The 18,909-nt window shown below is 35.2% G+C and overlaps 1 protein-coding gene across 1 annotated transcript in view; it reads right to left on the bottom strand.

Moving 5' to 3' along the window:
* The window catches only part of LOC132561515 (SCY1-like protein 2), an 86,702-nt gene that overhangs the window by 28,025 nt on the left and 39,768 nt on the right, over window positions 1–18,909 (bottom strand). Inside the window, exon 2 of the mRNA XM_060226214.1 lies at window positions 15,124–15,284. Coding sequence (XP_060082197.1) covers window positions 15,124–15,284 — 161 coding nt within the window. The remainder of the gene's footprint in view (window positions 1–15,123; window positions 15,285–18,909) is intronic.

Here is an 18,909-nt window from a genome sequence, read left to right as displayed (position 1 = left end):
ATATATTTAAACTCGTGTATTGAAATGTGAGTATTTAAATTGGTGTCCATTTTAATGGAAATTTTTATGACCGGGAGTGTATGTGAGTCTTTGAACACTTATTTTGACTCGGTAATAAGGATTTAACATGTAACAGAATTAGTAAAGATCTAATCGTAAAGGATCGTGACGATTTTCAAAGTTAACATTGCTTTACGAGTTTTATTTGTTGGTCTATTCTTAACACCATATCAGCGTCGTTAATATTATTGTTATAACAACAGGTATACCTCATTAATTCATCGACAAGGAACGCTAAGTGGTATTTATATTCTTACTGGACCAGCACTACGTCATCAATGGTTATATTTAGCTGTGTGTATATTGTTATCTGTAGAATAATTTCCTGAATTGCCACACATAATGATAAACATATCTATATTGATACAAAGCATGGGCCTAAACGATAAAATGTTTTATTTCTATACTAAAGATACACACAATAATCACTTTGTATACTAATAAATGAGACTCGATGCCCAGGCTTATTATGTTTGGTATAACCTTATCTCTCATATGACATTTTCGTTTTCTTTCTCGAAAACAGACCATAATGTTATCGTTCGTATGAAAAGGGTGACGTCAAAAACATTAACACAGAGATGGCAAACCCAGCAAAAACGGCTATTCCATCTGACGGAACACGCTGACGGTGATAAAATATCAAATGAAAAAAAAACAGTGTTGAAATATATAATGACGGAAGCATGTACAGTAAACGTAAACATGACTATTGGATTTTCATTAAACGATGTTTATTGTCAGTATGAATGACACCAAAGAAGGCACACACCGTGCTTAAGTGTCACAATGATTAGGTAATATAATCAATATTCTTGTTCTACAATACAATCTTTATCTGTTTACACATGTTCCGGAATCAAATTATCTACATGTGGTGAATGTGGTTGTCTTCAAAATGTCTTAAACAATACGATCTCTGAAGTATTATAAACAATACGGTCCCTAAAGGATTATAAACAATACGATCCCTGAAGGGTTACAAACAATTCGATCCCTGAAGGGTTACAAACAATTCGATCCCTGAAGGTTTATAAACAGTACGATCCCTGAAGGGTTATAAACAATTCGATCCCTGAAGGGTTATAAACAATACGGTCCCTGAAGGATTATAAACAATACGATCCCTGAAGGATATAAACAATACGATCCCTGAAGGATATAAACAATACGATCCCTGAAGGATATAAACAATACGATCCCTGAAGGATATAAACAATACGATCCCTGAAGGTTTATAAACAGTACGGTCCCTGAAGGTTTATAAACAGTACGGTCCCTGAAGGATTATAAACAGTACGGTCCCTGAAGGACTATAAACAATACGATCCCTGAAGGATATAAACAATACGATCCCTGAAGGATATAAACAATACGACCCCTGAAGGGTTACAAACAATTCGATCCCTGAAGGGTTACAAACAATCCCTGAAGGACAAACAATATAAACAATACGATCCCTGAAGGGTTATATAATCCCTGAAGGATATAAACAATACGATCCCAATGAAAGGATATAAACAATACGATCCCTGAAGGTTTATAAACAGACCCAGTACGGTCCCTGAAGGGTTACATAAACAATTCCCTGAAGGATATAAACAATACGATCCCTGAAGGATATAAACAATACGACCCCTGAAGGGTTACAAACAATTCGATCCCTGAAGGGTTACAAACAATTCGATCCCTGAAGGATTATTTTTTCGGGCTATTTTGCAAAAGACTTAAAAAATTAATGTTGCGGTACAGGTAAATGACAATTTCTTGGTTTTAATTACTAATAAGCCAAGGATAGGACTAATATGATTATATTTCACAAAAGGGAGACAACCATGGTCGTCAATATCCAAACCCCGTCATCTGAAAAAATAACAGTTTCGCCGATTTCTCGAAATAGAATCTAATCGTCTTACTAAGAATTAGGTCAAATTCGCCTCCTCCACTAACGATGGTAATCACGGTCCGTATTACAATACCCTGCACGTTCCAGGGAGGCGAGAAGGACAATCTAGGAAGTAATTAAGTCCCTATATATCCATGTACGATTACTGAGCTACCAGGGACGGATCAGGCCCAATTTTATGTATGATTGCTTTGATTCTTTCCGGAAGTAAAAAAAAAAAATCTTCAGTTTGTCTTTAGGATGGTGCGATAGCGGATAATAGTGGAAATGAATTTCAATAGTTTAGGAAGTGAAGGTGATAGCAGAATTTATCTAAGATAAATTTATCAGATAACAAATTCTTTAAATGGTGTTTTACGTTTCTATTTAAGTAACCTAATTAGTGTTGAGAACCAATCTTTTAATGTGTTTTTCGACACCTGAAGTCTAGGAATTGTGATGTTGTAATACATAGCTTTAAATATATCAAGGCTAATGTAACTATTAAGAAGTATTTGTATCACAACAAGTTTTTTTATTCATTCCAAATGTCGTAAAACAAGAAGCCTATGATATTGGTTGTGTTTACATAGTCTTTACTGATCCAATCTTGTTGAACTGTTAGTGATGGGTAATCATTAGGAGAGGAACATTTCAAGAATTGTTAGAACTATAATGAATTTTACTATATTTTGCTATTGTTTGTCTATCCGTCAGTCCGTCTGTCAGTCTGTCTGTCTGTGTGTCTGTCTGTCTGTGTGTCTGTCTGTCTGTCTACATCTTTCAGTCATTCTGTTTAACTGCTTTCCCGTCCGTTCATACGTTTTTCTACCTATTTCCGTCTATCTGTCCGTCTGTTTACTTGGTATGGATGGGAAGGATTTCACATTGTTGCCGTATTTGTGATAAACAGCTGGTTAAAACCCTATCCTTGTCACTTGTTGTTGAAGGTCAAATGTGGCATGGAAGATTCGTATTATGAACATTTTCAACTTTTTCTTGCATTTCTGGTACAGAAAGTTACAAACAACATTTTTGAAAAAAAGTCCACTAATTTAAACAGGCAGTACGTTGACACGTCGGAGTCGGAGCTTCGAAGATGATAAATGTAGGTTCATGGGGAAATATACAAGGTTATATTAGGGTATCATATCGTCTTAATTTGTCTTACAGACTGCCAAAGATGGCTCGTAATGATATAAACCCTAATCCAATAATGTTCCTCGGTTGTCATGTTTTCGGCTCCTTTTGGTCGGTAAAATGACATTAGCGAGTTTGTCTGGATATATACCACTAAAGAGTGATTGTTGTAGGTAACGTAAATATCTCAAAGATAATGGTTAAAATAGTATTCCTTTTGGCTGTATATGATACCCCGCGCTAAATACACTATGTCTATATATACTAATGTCTCTATGTCTTTAATGTAATATATGTTACTGTGGCATGTATCTGGGGTTATTAGATAATGTCAACGTATCAGCACCCGTGCACATATCTATTTGTATGAAACCTTGTACCTGTGTATGTGTCTGTTGGTATGTGATCTAGCACATGTGTATGTGTCTTTTGGTATGTGACCTAGCACTTGTGTGTGTGTCTTTTGGTATGTAACCCAGCACCTGTGTATGTGTCTTTTGGTGAGTGACCTAGCACCTGTGTATGCGTCTTTTGGTATGTTACCTAGCACCTGTGTATGTGTCTTTTGGTATGTTACCTAGCACCTGTGTATGTGTCTTTTGATATGTGACCTAGCACCTGTGTATGTGTCTTTTGGTATGTTACCTAGCACCTGTGTATGCGTCTTTTGGTATTTTACCTAGCACCTGTGTATGTGTCTTTTGGTATGTTACCTAGCACCTGTGTGGGCACGGTGTATTACCTAGTAACACTGTATGGGTCTCTTTGCATCGCAAAGTTCCTGTGTATGTGTTTTCTGATATATCACAAAGAGCTGGTACACACACATATTATTCTTACTTAGCATTTGAGAATCTTGGTACATACATGTTATATGTACCTAAGCCTGTTTGTGAGAGCAATGAACGCAGTATGGTTTTACTACAGTGTGTTCTGCATCAGCAACAGAAATCTAAAATCGTGTCATTGTTACCACTGAAGTATGAATTTAACATACCTTAAGTTATAGTTCTTCATCAGTTGGCAAGTTTTCTCTAAGTCTATTTAGCTCTCGTGGTTCATTCCAGCAAAAACTTCTCTCAACCGCAGCTTGCTTTTAAACGATTTGTATGGCGCAATATATATTCCACAATCAGCACCATATCTTGCCGAATGTTTATCGATTCAATGAACACATTTTTTTTGTAAAAGGCAATTTTATAATAAGTGATATCGGGAAGAGTATATCTAAACGCACGGGTGCACTGAATTGCCCTTCATAATGTGAACTCTTTAGAAATTAAATGAGATAACCAAACCATTGATGCTATATTGCAAATGATGCACAATTTGTGTTGATTTTATTGTATATACAAGTAAGGTACGAAGGTAGAGTGCGCACGACCTTGCATTCCGTGTGAACGTGTTTACCAGCATGTTCAGTAAAGAGTTTTCAGGACTCCTCTTAATTTGTTTACCATGGATACAGTTAATCAAACCAAAGAGTCAAATGTGAATTATTTTTGCCTATAATGCAACGCAAAACTCGCAGTCACGCACAAAGCTGCTCTTGCGTCAACAGACATCTAAGACAGTCCAAGGTTTTGTTTGAGTTGTCGGCTTTATGAAGTATACAGGACTTACGTGTGATGTATCTGATGCATCAGACTCTGCGAGCGTGCTGATAGTCGCGGGAATAAATCGCTCTATAAGTGGCTACCCGACATTATGTTATCCAGTTTGAAGATTAATAGGAGAAATTCTCTGAGACGCTACCATATCACTATCGTTTCAAGAAATTAAGCACAATTATTGTCATAAATCTTTTATGCTTAGATACATAAGTCTAACTTGCACTGTAACAAAGACGATACCAAGATGTCGACAAAATCATAATCCAAACTCAAATTCAATAGAACTAGGACAAAATACAAACAGAAGAAATATTTACACGGAGACATGGAAAATAAGACCAGGCGTTCTTGAAGAATAAGCGTATTCTGTTTCATTAAAACGAAGACTAGTAATGGTATGTTCCCCAATGAGAGCACGGTAATAACAAAAGAACTAACAGGCATACTAACGAACATGGAATATGTCCAACTTCATACCGCATAAGGAAAGAATAATCTCTAGAGAAAAAAGGAGAGGAAAATAAAAAAAAGCAAGTTTGAAACGAAAATGAATATGGCTCATAATATTCAACATTAAATCAAATTTGTCAAATTTATCATATCAGCGTCCTTCTGGAGAACACGTCCTCGAACGCCTTCGTTCTATTATATGACCACCAACTTAATGGTGGCTACTGCTTCTGAGAATTTTATCTTTCAAGTTGATATCCGTGTTGACTTTGATGACACATTTGCAAATAAAGTGACGTTGTATTAAGTGATAGATGACCCTTTGTTACCATAAAGAAAGAAATCCTGAGGCTTTCTTTGAACACCTGCCTTTATCATTTAATGTGAGTGTTTCATTTGACTAAAAAAATGAGAAATAACATATGACGATACACATCCATTCTACGCCCTCACTAGTTACATCATGAACCCTGGTGTGAAATGATAATGCTAATTTTAACATATTGTCACAGGTAACATTTTCTATTTTTTTTTTTTTTTTTTTTTTTTTTTGTTTGTTTTTTTTTTTTTTGTTTGTTTGTTTTTTGCTTTTTTTGTACTTTTGCTCAGCCTTTCATCATGTGAACTTTTCCAAGAAAAGGGCTTTTGTTAGTCTATTCAAATGCCGAACGACCGAACAGAATAGATCCAATTAGACTGATTGCTGTCATTAGTGTTATAGACATCTGAATGGCTTTTACTTCTGTCAGGATATCTGTCCTTTTTGTAAGGATAAAAATCAATGTAATAAAAAAGATGTTTACATGAAGAAATGGTGATATAACCGAGAATCAAGTACACGTGTATCTAGGCACGTATTAGTGTCAACCGACATATAATGACAGGTATGTCACAGAATCCTACACGTTTACATTAAATTCGTCATTGAACGGCATTAGAGATTTAATCGGAAGATCGACTAAACGAAATCAAAACCTTTCGCTCTGTCGGTATCAAATCGACTGAACCAGCTGATAGGTCGGTTTAGTGATCAAGCTGATTATTATGTTGTACATACATAATGTTTGAACAGCAGTTTCGATGACGAGGGTATTTTTTATACAGGAAGTTAACAGACGAATAATACGTTTCACGTGATAGATAGTGTTTGATCAGATGATACCAGACTTAGCTGCGTCATCACCTAATAATGGCGTCAGTGATGTCTACCTTCGGCGTCAAGCTGGGATCGTATTTTAAATCAATTCTTTGAACGGAACTGCAACTTTTCATGAAAAATTGATTTTTAAGTGCAGTAATTATTTTGATGAATTATACGTAAGTAATACTGATCTACAGTCTCATTGTTTAATACATTATTTTTGATCTCCTATTAGCGTTAAGGCGAGCACGTGCGAGTTTCCATAGAAAATTATTGTTGTTTTTATATTGCACTTTCGCTTGGTAATAAAGTACTAAGTTGGATGAAGAATTGTAAACATATTGATTGAAATGCTATCTTACCACCTTTATGAAGGCTAAAACTCTCCTTTAAATCCCTATGTGTGTTTCCTTTGTTTCATATGAAATCCCAAGATTCTCCTCAGTTTATGTATTTTCTCAGTTGATTTCGAGATCCCACACACTTCAGACCTCTAGCAGCAATGATAAGTCCTAGAAGGAGGACACTGAAGGGTCCCAGAAGGAGGACATTGACCTATCATACAGGGATGACACCGATGAATCATGAAAAAATTGACGCTGACGAGTCGTAGAAGGATGACTCCGACAAGTCGTAGAAGGATGACACTCACGAGTCCTACGAAGACGCTTTGTATTCATTATTTGTTACACATGGAATACAGAACGAAATGTGTATCACTAAAGATTCTTTAGAACAATGCTTGCATTCAGATAATATCTTATAGCCTAGTTTGTTTTAAACTGCTTACTGACTACTGTAATCTATTTTAACTACTTACTGCCTACTATAATGTCTGTTTTAACTACTTACTGCCTACTATAATGTCTGTTTAAACTGCTTACTGCCTACTATAATATCTGTTTTAACTACTTACTGCCTACTATAATGTCTGTTTTAACTACTTACTGCCTACTATAATGTCTGTTTTAACTACTTACTGCCTACTATAATGTCTGTTTTAACTACTTACTGGCTACTGTAATCTGTTTTAACTACTTACTGCCTACTGTAATATCTGTTTTAACTACTTACTGCCTACTATAATGTCTGTTTTAACTACTTACTGCCTACTATAATGTCTGTTTTAACTACTTACTGCCAATTGTAATGTCGCCTTTATCATGTATTCGCAAATATATCTGAAGAGATGATGTCGCGAAATAAAGTACTCACAAAATCGAAGTGATCTACAGTATTATAAAAACTATTAACTCTGGTCCAACCGGTCAGTGAATTAGACCTATATTCATTTTTTAAAAAAGGACATCATTCTTTATTTTCCAACAGTTTATCATCTATACCTAGTTGCATGTTTATTCAACAGACAACCCATGAGAATATAAATCATGATTTATGACTGGTGTTCAATGGATTTCGTGACCGGCTACAATATTGTGCTTAACTTATCCTTATAAAAACACCACTTGAATTGATTTACGCCAAGAAAATATGTAATATATTCATCAAATCGCGTGTGTCTTTAATGTTTATCAGAATTTCATCGGAATTTATACAGAATCAACAACCAAGTTGTCTCTATCCAGGCTTGGGACGGCTAACGATAAAAAATACAAAAAGAACAAAATAGAAACAAAACCGAACATAAAACAAAGATGATAGAGATACAAATAAAGGCGACATTGAAACAAACGCAAAATATCAAGACTTTGAAAATTTAAAAAATAATATCATTTGCTCTGGCTACAATGATGTAGCCCTAAATACCATGATGAGTAACGCTAGTGGTTAGGCTTAAACACAATATACACCATGTGCTGTCAGAACACCAGCTTGTTACACGATTGACGACTAAATGGCCTTTTTCAGTAGAGCTTTACCACACAACAACTCTACTCTAATAACTTATACAAAAACAAGATAGATGGAGCCGATATTTGGAAAATCAGCAGCAGCGACTAATATAAAACATTGTACAACGAAAATTAAAGCAGACATCAGACAGTGAGAAGTAAGCGAAGAGACGTTAAACTATAGCCAGGAATAAAGAGAATGCGTCCATACATGGAATTTCATCCATTCTTAATACATTCTAGTACTTTACCACCAATAGATTTGAAGACAAACAGCTTTATTTGAGAACTGAACACTGATCCATTTCAGCAGTAATGGAATCCTTTGTGTTTCATTATTTCTATCTAGCTTCCATTTTTAATTTAAGAACTTTTAACTTTTCAAGGTGAAGGAAACTAAGATCTCATCGGAAGATATGATGTTTCCTTGTGCGGTGTGAATGTTTTCGTTTACTCGAAACTGGTTTATTTTCTTTTTATAGTCTCTGACCATGTTTATATTTATACGTTTCTAAGCGGATCACTAAGGTCAGTTAACAATTCAAACACATTTAATTATATTTAGAATCTTAAATCGGTTCTTGTTTAAAATTGAACGAGGTTTAGAAGTTTTTACCTTGATAAGCGAAAAATAGATCGTCTATTGCGTTAGTGACATATACACATATATATATTGTGTGGGAGAATTCACTGACGGATTTATTTAATCTTTCAATATGAGTTAAAATGTGCGTGTGTTTAATTCTTTAGTATATCTCATCAATTCTTTTTCTATTTTACCTGAAAAGACTAACAAGATTCCTAGTGATCAACTGAGACTTTGGTCAGTTTTATGGTCGTCATCATTTTCTCAATAGCGAATTTTCGATTCCTTGCACTCTGTTACGGTCGTCGACGAAACAGAAAACGCAATCTCTACCGGAACACGTTGTCTTAAGTTCTTCTACAGAGGTTTCCAGGCATTTTTCATTTGTTTATATTTCGTCCTTGTCATATCGAAATTTGATTAAAATATCGATTTTAGTGACATGTAGTATAAGCTGGTTTGTATAGACTGAAAATATAACCGGCTGTTTTTAATTACAGTTGGATACGTTTTGCTTACTTCTAGTAAGTTTTTATCATTTTTCAGTAATACATGTTTACAATTTAATTCCACATTGATTTATTTACTTTCTAGATGAAAATATAACCATTGCGTTAGCACGAGGAATGATTCGTCCGCCTAGTATTGTCTGATAGACGTCAGTCCCCGAGGTCTACCATGGCCCTACATGCCACATTTTCATTCCGTATTGTAATGGTGTGATTCAGTTGAAATACAGTTTTGAAAATTCCAAATTTTATAGAATTACACAGCCATTGTAATATCCCATTTTTTAACATTTATCTCAGCAAATTTCGACTTTCCTAACTTATCACTTAGATTTCAAGATCTGAGGGCTAACACAACTGTAGGATGCTGTTTAATACATTTATCTATACTGTATCTAAAGCAGGCTTTGCATTCTAAGCTGCTATTTAATTATGTGCCTCTAGCACAATTCTTAGATTTTTTATACTTTGGCCACATCCCCCTTTTTTCTTTCTTTTTATTTTCGCTGTACTACAACAGATACAGTGGCTCCTTATTCTCTTGATCGACGTTGCCAATGACGACACAATAGATACGTAACAATTAATAAGGTTTTCGAATGGAAAATTTCTACATGAAAGAACAAATAATCTCTCTGGATCTCATTTGTCCTAATAATCATAGTTGATGTGTATCAAATATGGACGTCTACATGGGCTATTTTTTAGCAAGTTATAAATTGATTGAATTAAATGAAATTGATCCATTTCCTGCCAAGGTATCACTTTATCCATGTCGAGGTTCCGTCTACAAGTCTTATCATATCCGGGTTATTTAATTACATATCCATTTTGAATAGCATAAAAGAAATACCTGCCGTCTTGACAAAAGCACATGCTGGGGGCAGTTTCCGGCAGGTGGTTTTATAAGAGAACTGCTTTAGATAATGTTTTTCCCTTGATAATCGATCTAAAACCAGGATACTTTGGTCTCTGGTATCTACAGGTCGATACTATCGGTGACGGCAACAAAGTAGCACTAAATACTTCTCTACCTTCTAGAAATGGCGTCAAAAATTCAATGAAGTGTGTTATACTTGTAGGCTTCCACAACGCGAAGAGGATAATTAGCGATTTACAGCTGGAGTTTAAGACTTTGGTCAGCGAAGACAAATCTGTTGTTGTCATCTGCTGAAGTTCTTTGCCTTAAATCAATCTGTTCTATAATCCTGTCTAAATTAGACAGTATTGCCCCAATTGAAGCCGCGAGTTACAACTTGGCCGTTGATCTAGCAGCACGGTTACTCATATGGGAATTGTTTGGCCGTTACAAATATGTCTTACCAGCACCAGAGTTCAAGGCTAAGTCTGATTGTGCCTTCAGTGGCCAGTTATAGCCCCCAAGTCGACAATCGAACACTGCTCAGAACTAAATGATTAAACGTTTATTTGTTTCATTGTAATGCTGATGTCTTTGGAGTATATCATAACCCGATAGCAGGCATTGTGATTGCTATGGAAACAAGAAAATACAAACGTCTAAACAAAATTAAAACTCAAACTCAATAAGAGTGGGGCAAAATATGAATAAAAGAAACTACAAGGGATTAAGACCAGTTTTTGTAAGAGAAAGCGTTTTCAGCTTCAACGACGACACCCATAATTCACATTAGCCTGCATTTGTCGAAATCATGTGTCTGCTGGTTGCCGACCTCATTTACGAAAACTATGATTTTGGGAACAAAACCTTGAACATCTAATCAACTACATAATTTCAACAAAATAGATTAGTGATGCAGGGATGCTGCTATCTACAAATGGAAAATTCGTAATAGAGAAATTGAAATCTCCATTTCCATTCTTATCATACAATTCGGTAGAAGACTGTGGGGAAAAACCGAGATAAAGTTGATGATGCAGAAGAGTCTGTCGTGTGCTTGATATTAAATTCTGGAGAGTATATACAATGTACGATAAAAATTGTTAAGATATTAGATTTACAAAAAATAGAAATACTGATTTTCTCTACAAATTCTCACACAACGTTCTGTTGGTATTGTGTTCTTTTTGCTTTTTTTTTCTTTTTTTTCACAATTTTCAACGATAGATTTATCTCGGTTTGACAGAGCTGTTTGCGGTATATCGATTCTGGTCGTTTGTTGCGAGACATAGTTTTCTTTTAACTTAAAGGCGTCAGCGATACCAAGCGAGTATACATTGTACTCATCAGTTTATTATCAACTCTTTGTCAATGTCATATAGGCAAACAGGACCTGAGATTCGAATGGACAACATAGAGCCAAATGCCATGCCATGTTAAGGAGACGTTCGCGTACGAAACAAGGGTACTGCCTGTGACTTTTGATGTTTTAGACTACCTTAAAGATTCAGTTTTCATAGTGTCGTTTTAAAATTGAAACCCGTCAAGAGATTTTACACGTTTTGTTTTATGAAATCCCAGCAACGCCATATTGCAGTGCAATCCCCAGCAAAGCAGTCTATCAAAGTACCTAAAATTGGCAACACAACAATACTTTTTTTTCAAAAGATAAATAATAATTAAATAAGCATTTATATCAATAATCAGAATTCTTATATTAATGACCGTGGGTGACTATACAACTGATCTGAGTCCATTTTGCTTAAATTTGATGATCTGACCACACGTGCACATTGTACACTTGCTGAAAAAAATACGCTATTGAATTTCAGTTCAAATGCGTCTGCTCCCCAAGGTCAGCCATTTTGTAAAAAGTTTGAAAGATTCGGAAATATTGATCTTTAGTTGAAAGCTTTGACAACGCCAAGAGGTTATCGGTTATTTTTTCCTCCAGTTGCAAGCTACTATCGCATTATTTATAGGTTACCTGCTTACTGAACTACGGGGCAAATGGTTGATTGATTATCAAGGAACTACGACACCCTCTCGATTACGTGAATTAGAAGCTCAGTCGAGACACTTTTTAATTCTTTCTTTTTTTTAAATTTTTATATCAATCATTTGCCCAAGTGTCATTTTTTACTATGAAACAGTTGAATCCAAATCATTAATTAATATCATTTTCTAGCCTTCCGTTGGGTGTTTGTTTCACCGTGAATTCTGTATCATGTACCACAAAACCCCAATTTTACATTCACTATATGTTAGTTCATACCACCGGCTAACTTGTTATCATAATAATAGTAAGAATAGGCCTAGTGAAATGTGATGTCGTAAATTTTAAGGTCATGGTCACTAGATGCAGAAAGCATCCCAGGAATTTTAAAGATCCAGTATTCCAACCACCCAGCACACGACTGAGCCAGGGCTGGGGTATGTCAAAATGTGTAAGCAGAAGCTATTGATACAGATTTACATACAGTACAGTCAAATAATGAGTTAAACGTAATTATTCTATAACTATTCAGTGATACTAGGGATCTAAATTTATGTAACCTATGACAGGCTTGATGGAAAATCTAGGTACCTTTATCCCATATCTCAGTAAACTTTGATTTTCAATATCAGATGATTTCATAAGAATACCAAGTGCATGTGTCAATTCTAAACCGTGACACCTATTAATTAATTCCATCTCTTAACTGTAGTGTTTCAAATCCAAACAAACACCGCAGACAAATTTCATTTCATTGGAAGGAAATTTCAAGTCGTAACCACTTACATGTAATTGTGTTTCCTTGATTGTATAGCTGCTCCTCTTGGGCTTTATAATCATTAAGTTTATACTGTGATGTTTTGTCAGGAAGTAAGACATCAGTCAATATAAGATAAATTCCAACATTAAATCTTAAACCTAAGTCTTTTTATATACTTAATCATCTATTGAAATACTTTTAAGTTGAAAACGGAAGTCTTGATCCTGGAAAAAAATCCTTTCTTTTTTAATCATGAAAAGAATTTTTGAAAATTTCTCTATCAAAACCGAAAGTCGTGAAAACAGTTTAATACTAGATGATGGTCAAATACATGATTAATGTAATTTAGGAACATTTTCACTTTTTTGTTGCCATGCAGTTTAACGCTCGTTGAATCCAATAAATCATAATATTCATGTATCATGCCCTTACTTTGTAATGAAAGACGGAATTTGTTTTCGAAAAAGGTTGCCTCGAAAATACCGGAGAATGTTTGCAACTCAAGAAGAAAAAATAGTATGCCGAAATTATTATTTTCTGTTACCTATATCTGGACGCCTATACCGTAAGGTAGTACAGCAACATTTTTTTTCTATTTTTTTTTTTTTTTTTGTTTTTTTTATCTGCTATCTAAAATCAAACCTTTCAAAAACTCATCTTCAGAAAAAAAACTGGAATTTTTCTATTTTTCTGAAGGATACATCCTTAACAGAAAGTAGTATTAAGTATTAATAGTACATACTATATATTTATATCAGAAGCCCAATATTATCGCATCGTGACCTGGTACATTGTATGTCCCTACTTATACCATTGAGCCATTTACTGGTCAATTCGACACTACATCAATTCTCTTAGTCCATTACCTAGCACGACGTGTACATTTGATTCATCTGGAAACTGATGGACTCGATTTCTCAACGACAGTCTGTGGCATATGACCATGCTATTGGCAGCCATTAGAAAGCCTATCATACCATACTGACAAGGATAGAGAAGGCAGCACCGCTCGTGTCTATGAAGCTTGCCCAGCTTCAATCATGATAAAGCCAACTTTCCGTCAGTTGATTCAAGATTAAAATAAACACCATAACATGTTATTTTTGTATGTCAGTTATCTTTAATTTCAACATGCGAAACAATATTTCCATATTTAGAATAAATCAAATTTCATTTGAGAATGCTTTTTTTTCATCATGTTGACAAGGCAGATTCATGCTGTCCCTGGCGAAACCGATCTCTTCTCGTAACTCAATATGCCACGTCGGTCCGAACATATTCTTGCCTTGTTACAGCGTTGTCGAATCCTCATATTTGCTACAGAATGGCTAAATGTAATGTACTTTCTCACCATAAATCAAAACTCGTTTTTAATTTCGATCTGAAGGAAAGAGTGCTATATCAAATTAGATACACTCTCCTGCTTCGCTTTATCATTTAGAAGCAAATTCGTACCTAGTTCTATTTCCATTTGACGAAAAATATGAATGCACTACTCAGTCACTACTGAAGACGGGAAACGCGTTGTCAACTAAACAAGTACACGGGTGTCATGTGATAGAATTAACCGACTAATGCTAAAGTTTTACAATAATTTTGTATGTGATTGCCATAGTTTGGAATCGGGCTGTCTTCTGTTCTCTGACACCGGGAAATACATCTTGTCATCAGGAAAGATTTTTGTATTATGAGTTGTGATGTTATTGGGTTCGAATCAGAAAAAAAATTCCACTCTAACTCTAATAGAGTTTCTGATACAATCTCTCTGTGATATCTTCATGTCCTGAAAGGTTTTTTAAGTACATGTGATACCACCTACTCCATGTCCCATTGCAGTTGAATAATAAAATAATGTATGCTCAAAATGACAACATTTTATAATTTATGATGTTGGTGAACACTTAAAGTTGATTTCGTTGGTCAATATTTAGGGTTTGCTAGTGTTGACCAATATTTAGCTTTTGGTTGTGTTGACCAATATTTAAGGTTTGGTTGTGTTGACAAATATTTAAGGTTTGGTGGTATTGACGAACATTTAAGGTTTGGTCGTGTTGATGAATATTGAAGATTTCGTGGTGTTGACCTATATTTAAGGTTTGGTTGTGTTGATGAATATTTAAGGTTTTGACATGAGTGTTCCTTCAAAAGAGAGTCCAGAAGAACAAATTATATACAGAATGCCAATTATTCTATCTATTGTCAACTTGACATGTATTGAGGTATGGTCGAGTTGTTACCTATAAGGTAGGTATAAAGTTGGTCAATACTTACTGACTCTCCTCCAGTGGATGTAGGATACCCAGTAACCGAGGGTGTTTGAACTTCTCTAAAAGCTGGACTCCTTGTCGTAGTATTTCTGTCACTGTCTCACGTCTCCTCGGTTTATGGAGCTTGTCAGCAATCTTCTTCTCAAAGATACACACCGATGCTTCCTGTCAAAATGGAAAAGCATTGATATATCAGATATATCAATATGTCCAAGTATTTTTTTGTCATTAACTGGACAGTGACACTTTATTTATATTGTTTGGTGATGTGCATCGCCTAACCATGCCTGTCCTAGTTATTAACCGGTAGATTTGACGCCATGCTTGTCCTGATTAAGTGGCGGGTGACACGTCGTGCTTGTCCTAATTAACTGGCGGGTGACACGTTGTGCTTGTCCTAATTAACTGATTGGTGACCCGCCATGGTTGTCGTAATTCGAAACTGGTGTGTAACGTCATGGTTGTTGTAATTGGTAATGCACAATAAAACTTGTATTGTGAATACTGAAAATCATTTAAGTTTTTTTTAATAGAAGACAAAGCGAAAACGGAGTTATTTTACTATCTTTCATTGTCGACACAAAAAAAAAACCGTCATTCTTTGTCGCAAGTTAGCGTAATCTTGTCGTTTATTCTCGATTCATTTGCCTTAAAGGGGTCGGAACTGAGTATACTTAACACTATGTTCTCATTGGGTGAGTAGGAATAAAGTATTCCCGATCCATTTGCCAGAAAGGGGTGGAAACTCAATAGATTTAACCTGAAGGTTGATAGGTTTAACACATCTAAGATATATACTTAGAGGGATTCATGCACTATAGATCCGTTTTAGCAATACTCATGATTTTGAGTTAACCTTTGTCACATTTTCTTGAAGTCATAACTGACTAGGCTATGGAGGAGGTAGGGGAATGCAGTACAAATTTAACAGCTTTTCTGGGAATTCGCGCGTGTTCGTTAAAAGATCGTAGAGACGAGATGATAACGGTAATGGTTAATACTTGTCATTTGCTATATCATCGGGCCAGCCACGACGAAATTAAATACGTTCAAAGTCATCCAACAACGTGTGTACAGTTTTAAAATTAAGTGAGGTACTAGTAACCGGGCCATTCTTTTACTGTCAACTGATTATGTGTGATCGCATTGATATCGAGAGTGGTAAGTCCATTGACAGAGTAGCTAGCAAAATACAAATATTAACCGTTTATATATAACTGTAAGTCTATGTAATGATTGTGATAGAAATAAACGTTCAGGTACTCATTATCCACAGAAAACGCCGATTTGGACTATACTTCATAGTCTATAGGTAGATATCAATCTTTTTAACATGATAGACGTGTAGCTAGAAACCGAAGGCAAAATAATGTAGGCCTAATGCCGTGATGATGGGGGTTCCCCTTCCGCTGTTCCCAATTCTGTTGGTCAGGTTACTTCGCATAAACTAGTCCAACAAATACACCTGAATGCTATTATTTTCACAGCTTTATGGGAGTCTTTTCTCTGGTAATTTACATATTGCGGGTGGCAGTGCAAATATGAATTTTCACATCATTGTTACAATCATAGCACATTGTCTTGGCAAAATTGCTAAAACTCATCACTTTATGGAAGTCTTTTCTCTGGTAATTCACATATAGCGGATGGCAGTGCAAATATGAGTTTTCACATCATTGTTACAATCATAGCACATTGTCTTGGCAAAATTGCTAAAACTCATCACTTTATGGAAGTCTTTTCTCTGGTAATTCACATATAGCGGATGGCAGTGCAAATATGAGTTTTCACATCATTGTTACAATCATAGCACGTTGTCGTGGCAAAATTGCTAAAACTCATCACTTGGTTTCCAATCCTTTTACGGTGTAGCAGATCACCATGCCAGTACACATGTACATACTATGTACTACAAACAGGCATTAGTAAATGTCTTTGGTAAGGATACGCGACAGATCCGTAAATCAATAATCACATGATATAAACAGATCCATGTTTATTATTTATCTAACCACGGCAAACAACGACTAATCTGACAAGCTAAAACTAAAATGCTGACATTCGTGTTGAAATCCGGAATTCAGGTGTCATCATTATTATAGGCGATGATTTGTATTAGACAATATGGGTACTGAATCTACTACCATTACATGTACCAGCAATAATAATTGGTGTACTTTTGAAAATAATTTCATTACCATTTTTTGCGGTTCAAAATTTGCGTAATTTTCAATTAAAATGAGACAATTAAATTTCAATTAATTGAATATTAAAATTAAATGATATCTGCATATGTTCACAAATATAAACTCCAGAAGTCAACTTTCTTTTTGTATCTGATGTTTGATTTCTGCGTCAAACACTAATATAATTAAATACAGGGATAATGATCTGTACTTTAAACACAAGATCCCGTACGATATCAAAAAAAGAATAAAACATTTATCGGACATAATCCGTCCAACATATTTTGATTGTTGAAATATTCTTGGATAGTTAAGTTGACTAGTGAAGGTACTGATATGACAACACTTTTATTTCATCGCAAATACAATTTGCACGAGTCTTCTTATTTTATGAATCGAAATTTCACGATTATGTTACTACCACAGGAAATAGCGAAAATATCATTCTCATGAAAATATTCGGCCATGCGTTATTGCTTTACAAAAATATTGTCGATCTTATTAGCGTTAGTAAATTTCGTAACATACATTGATTTTTCGACTCTGACACAGCTGGTACGATATTTCTGCTAGACTGTGACCCAACTTTGATAAATATTTTATAGTCTTGCATTGCTTGACGTTTCTTAGTTGACTATATAAGTTATTTTCTATATATATTTCTGCTAGTCGGAAACATTGACAGGCGAGAAGTCTACAGGATGTTAGATGTTGTCGATGTATCACAACACCGAATTCGGAATTATGCACTCCAAAAAACATCAGTTGCAGCAAAGAAGTCTTTTGATAAGCCGCACCGACACATTCAGTTCATCGTATATATTTGTTATACAATGTTGTCGTTGTTTTGAAGATTAGTTTAACCCTTTGTAACCACAGACACACGTTGATGAACACTAAGGTTTGGGTTACAAACGCAATAAAGACGATGTCCTGCATCACTCTGATTGGATGATATAAACTCTTTCGTTCAGATCCATCAGACCATTAATGTACACATGCAACAGACAGAAACTCTGTTCAGAAATGAATATACACATATATAGATATATAGTGAGGGAATTCAGACTTTGTAAACGAACTCTTCACTCATGGAAAACAAGAAAATCAAATCATATTCAAAAGAATATAGATAAGTTGTTTATATAACATTATCACAAGTATATTAAATTGAACCTTTTCTTTGGTCAGTTTGTAGTTCCAAATAAACAGAGTTAATATGACTGACGTTCACTAGCGATACAAGAAGTGCGCTTTAAGCCCTTACACTATATGATCAAAAGGCCTTTGGAGTGGACGCAAAACCCGCCAAACAAATAGACAAATTGCTCCAACAAACGCCTGCCGTTACGCCAAGTGGTTGAGGGAATTTCGGAAACTCACCTATGGTTAACCAAGACAATATTAGCATATTACCTACACACCCATTGTTGCTAAGACGCTTCTGGATTTTCGGTGCATCCGAAGCGACAACTTTCACTGCTAACGGTTATCAATGAATAGGGTTTAGACTGTGGACCAAAATATAGCATTTAGAATTGCGCTTTTACACGTCTAAGAAAAAACGATATTTGATGTCTGTACTCAACATTATAAAGAGTGTT

Source organism: Ylistrum balloti, unplaced genomic scaffold (assembly GCF_031769215.1).
Source record: "Ylistrum balloti isolate Yb309-2 unplaced genomic scaffold, AGI_CSIRO_Ybal_v1 Utg371222, whole genome shotgun sequence".
NCBI classification, from domain to species: Eukaryota; Metazoa; Mollusca; class Bivalvia; order Pectinida; family Pectinidae; genus Ylistrum; species Ylistrum balloti.
The sequence above is the reverse complement of the archived record's forward strand: the minus strand, read 5'-3'. Positions and strand labels throughout refer to the sequence as shown.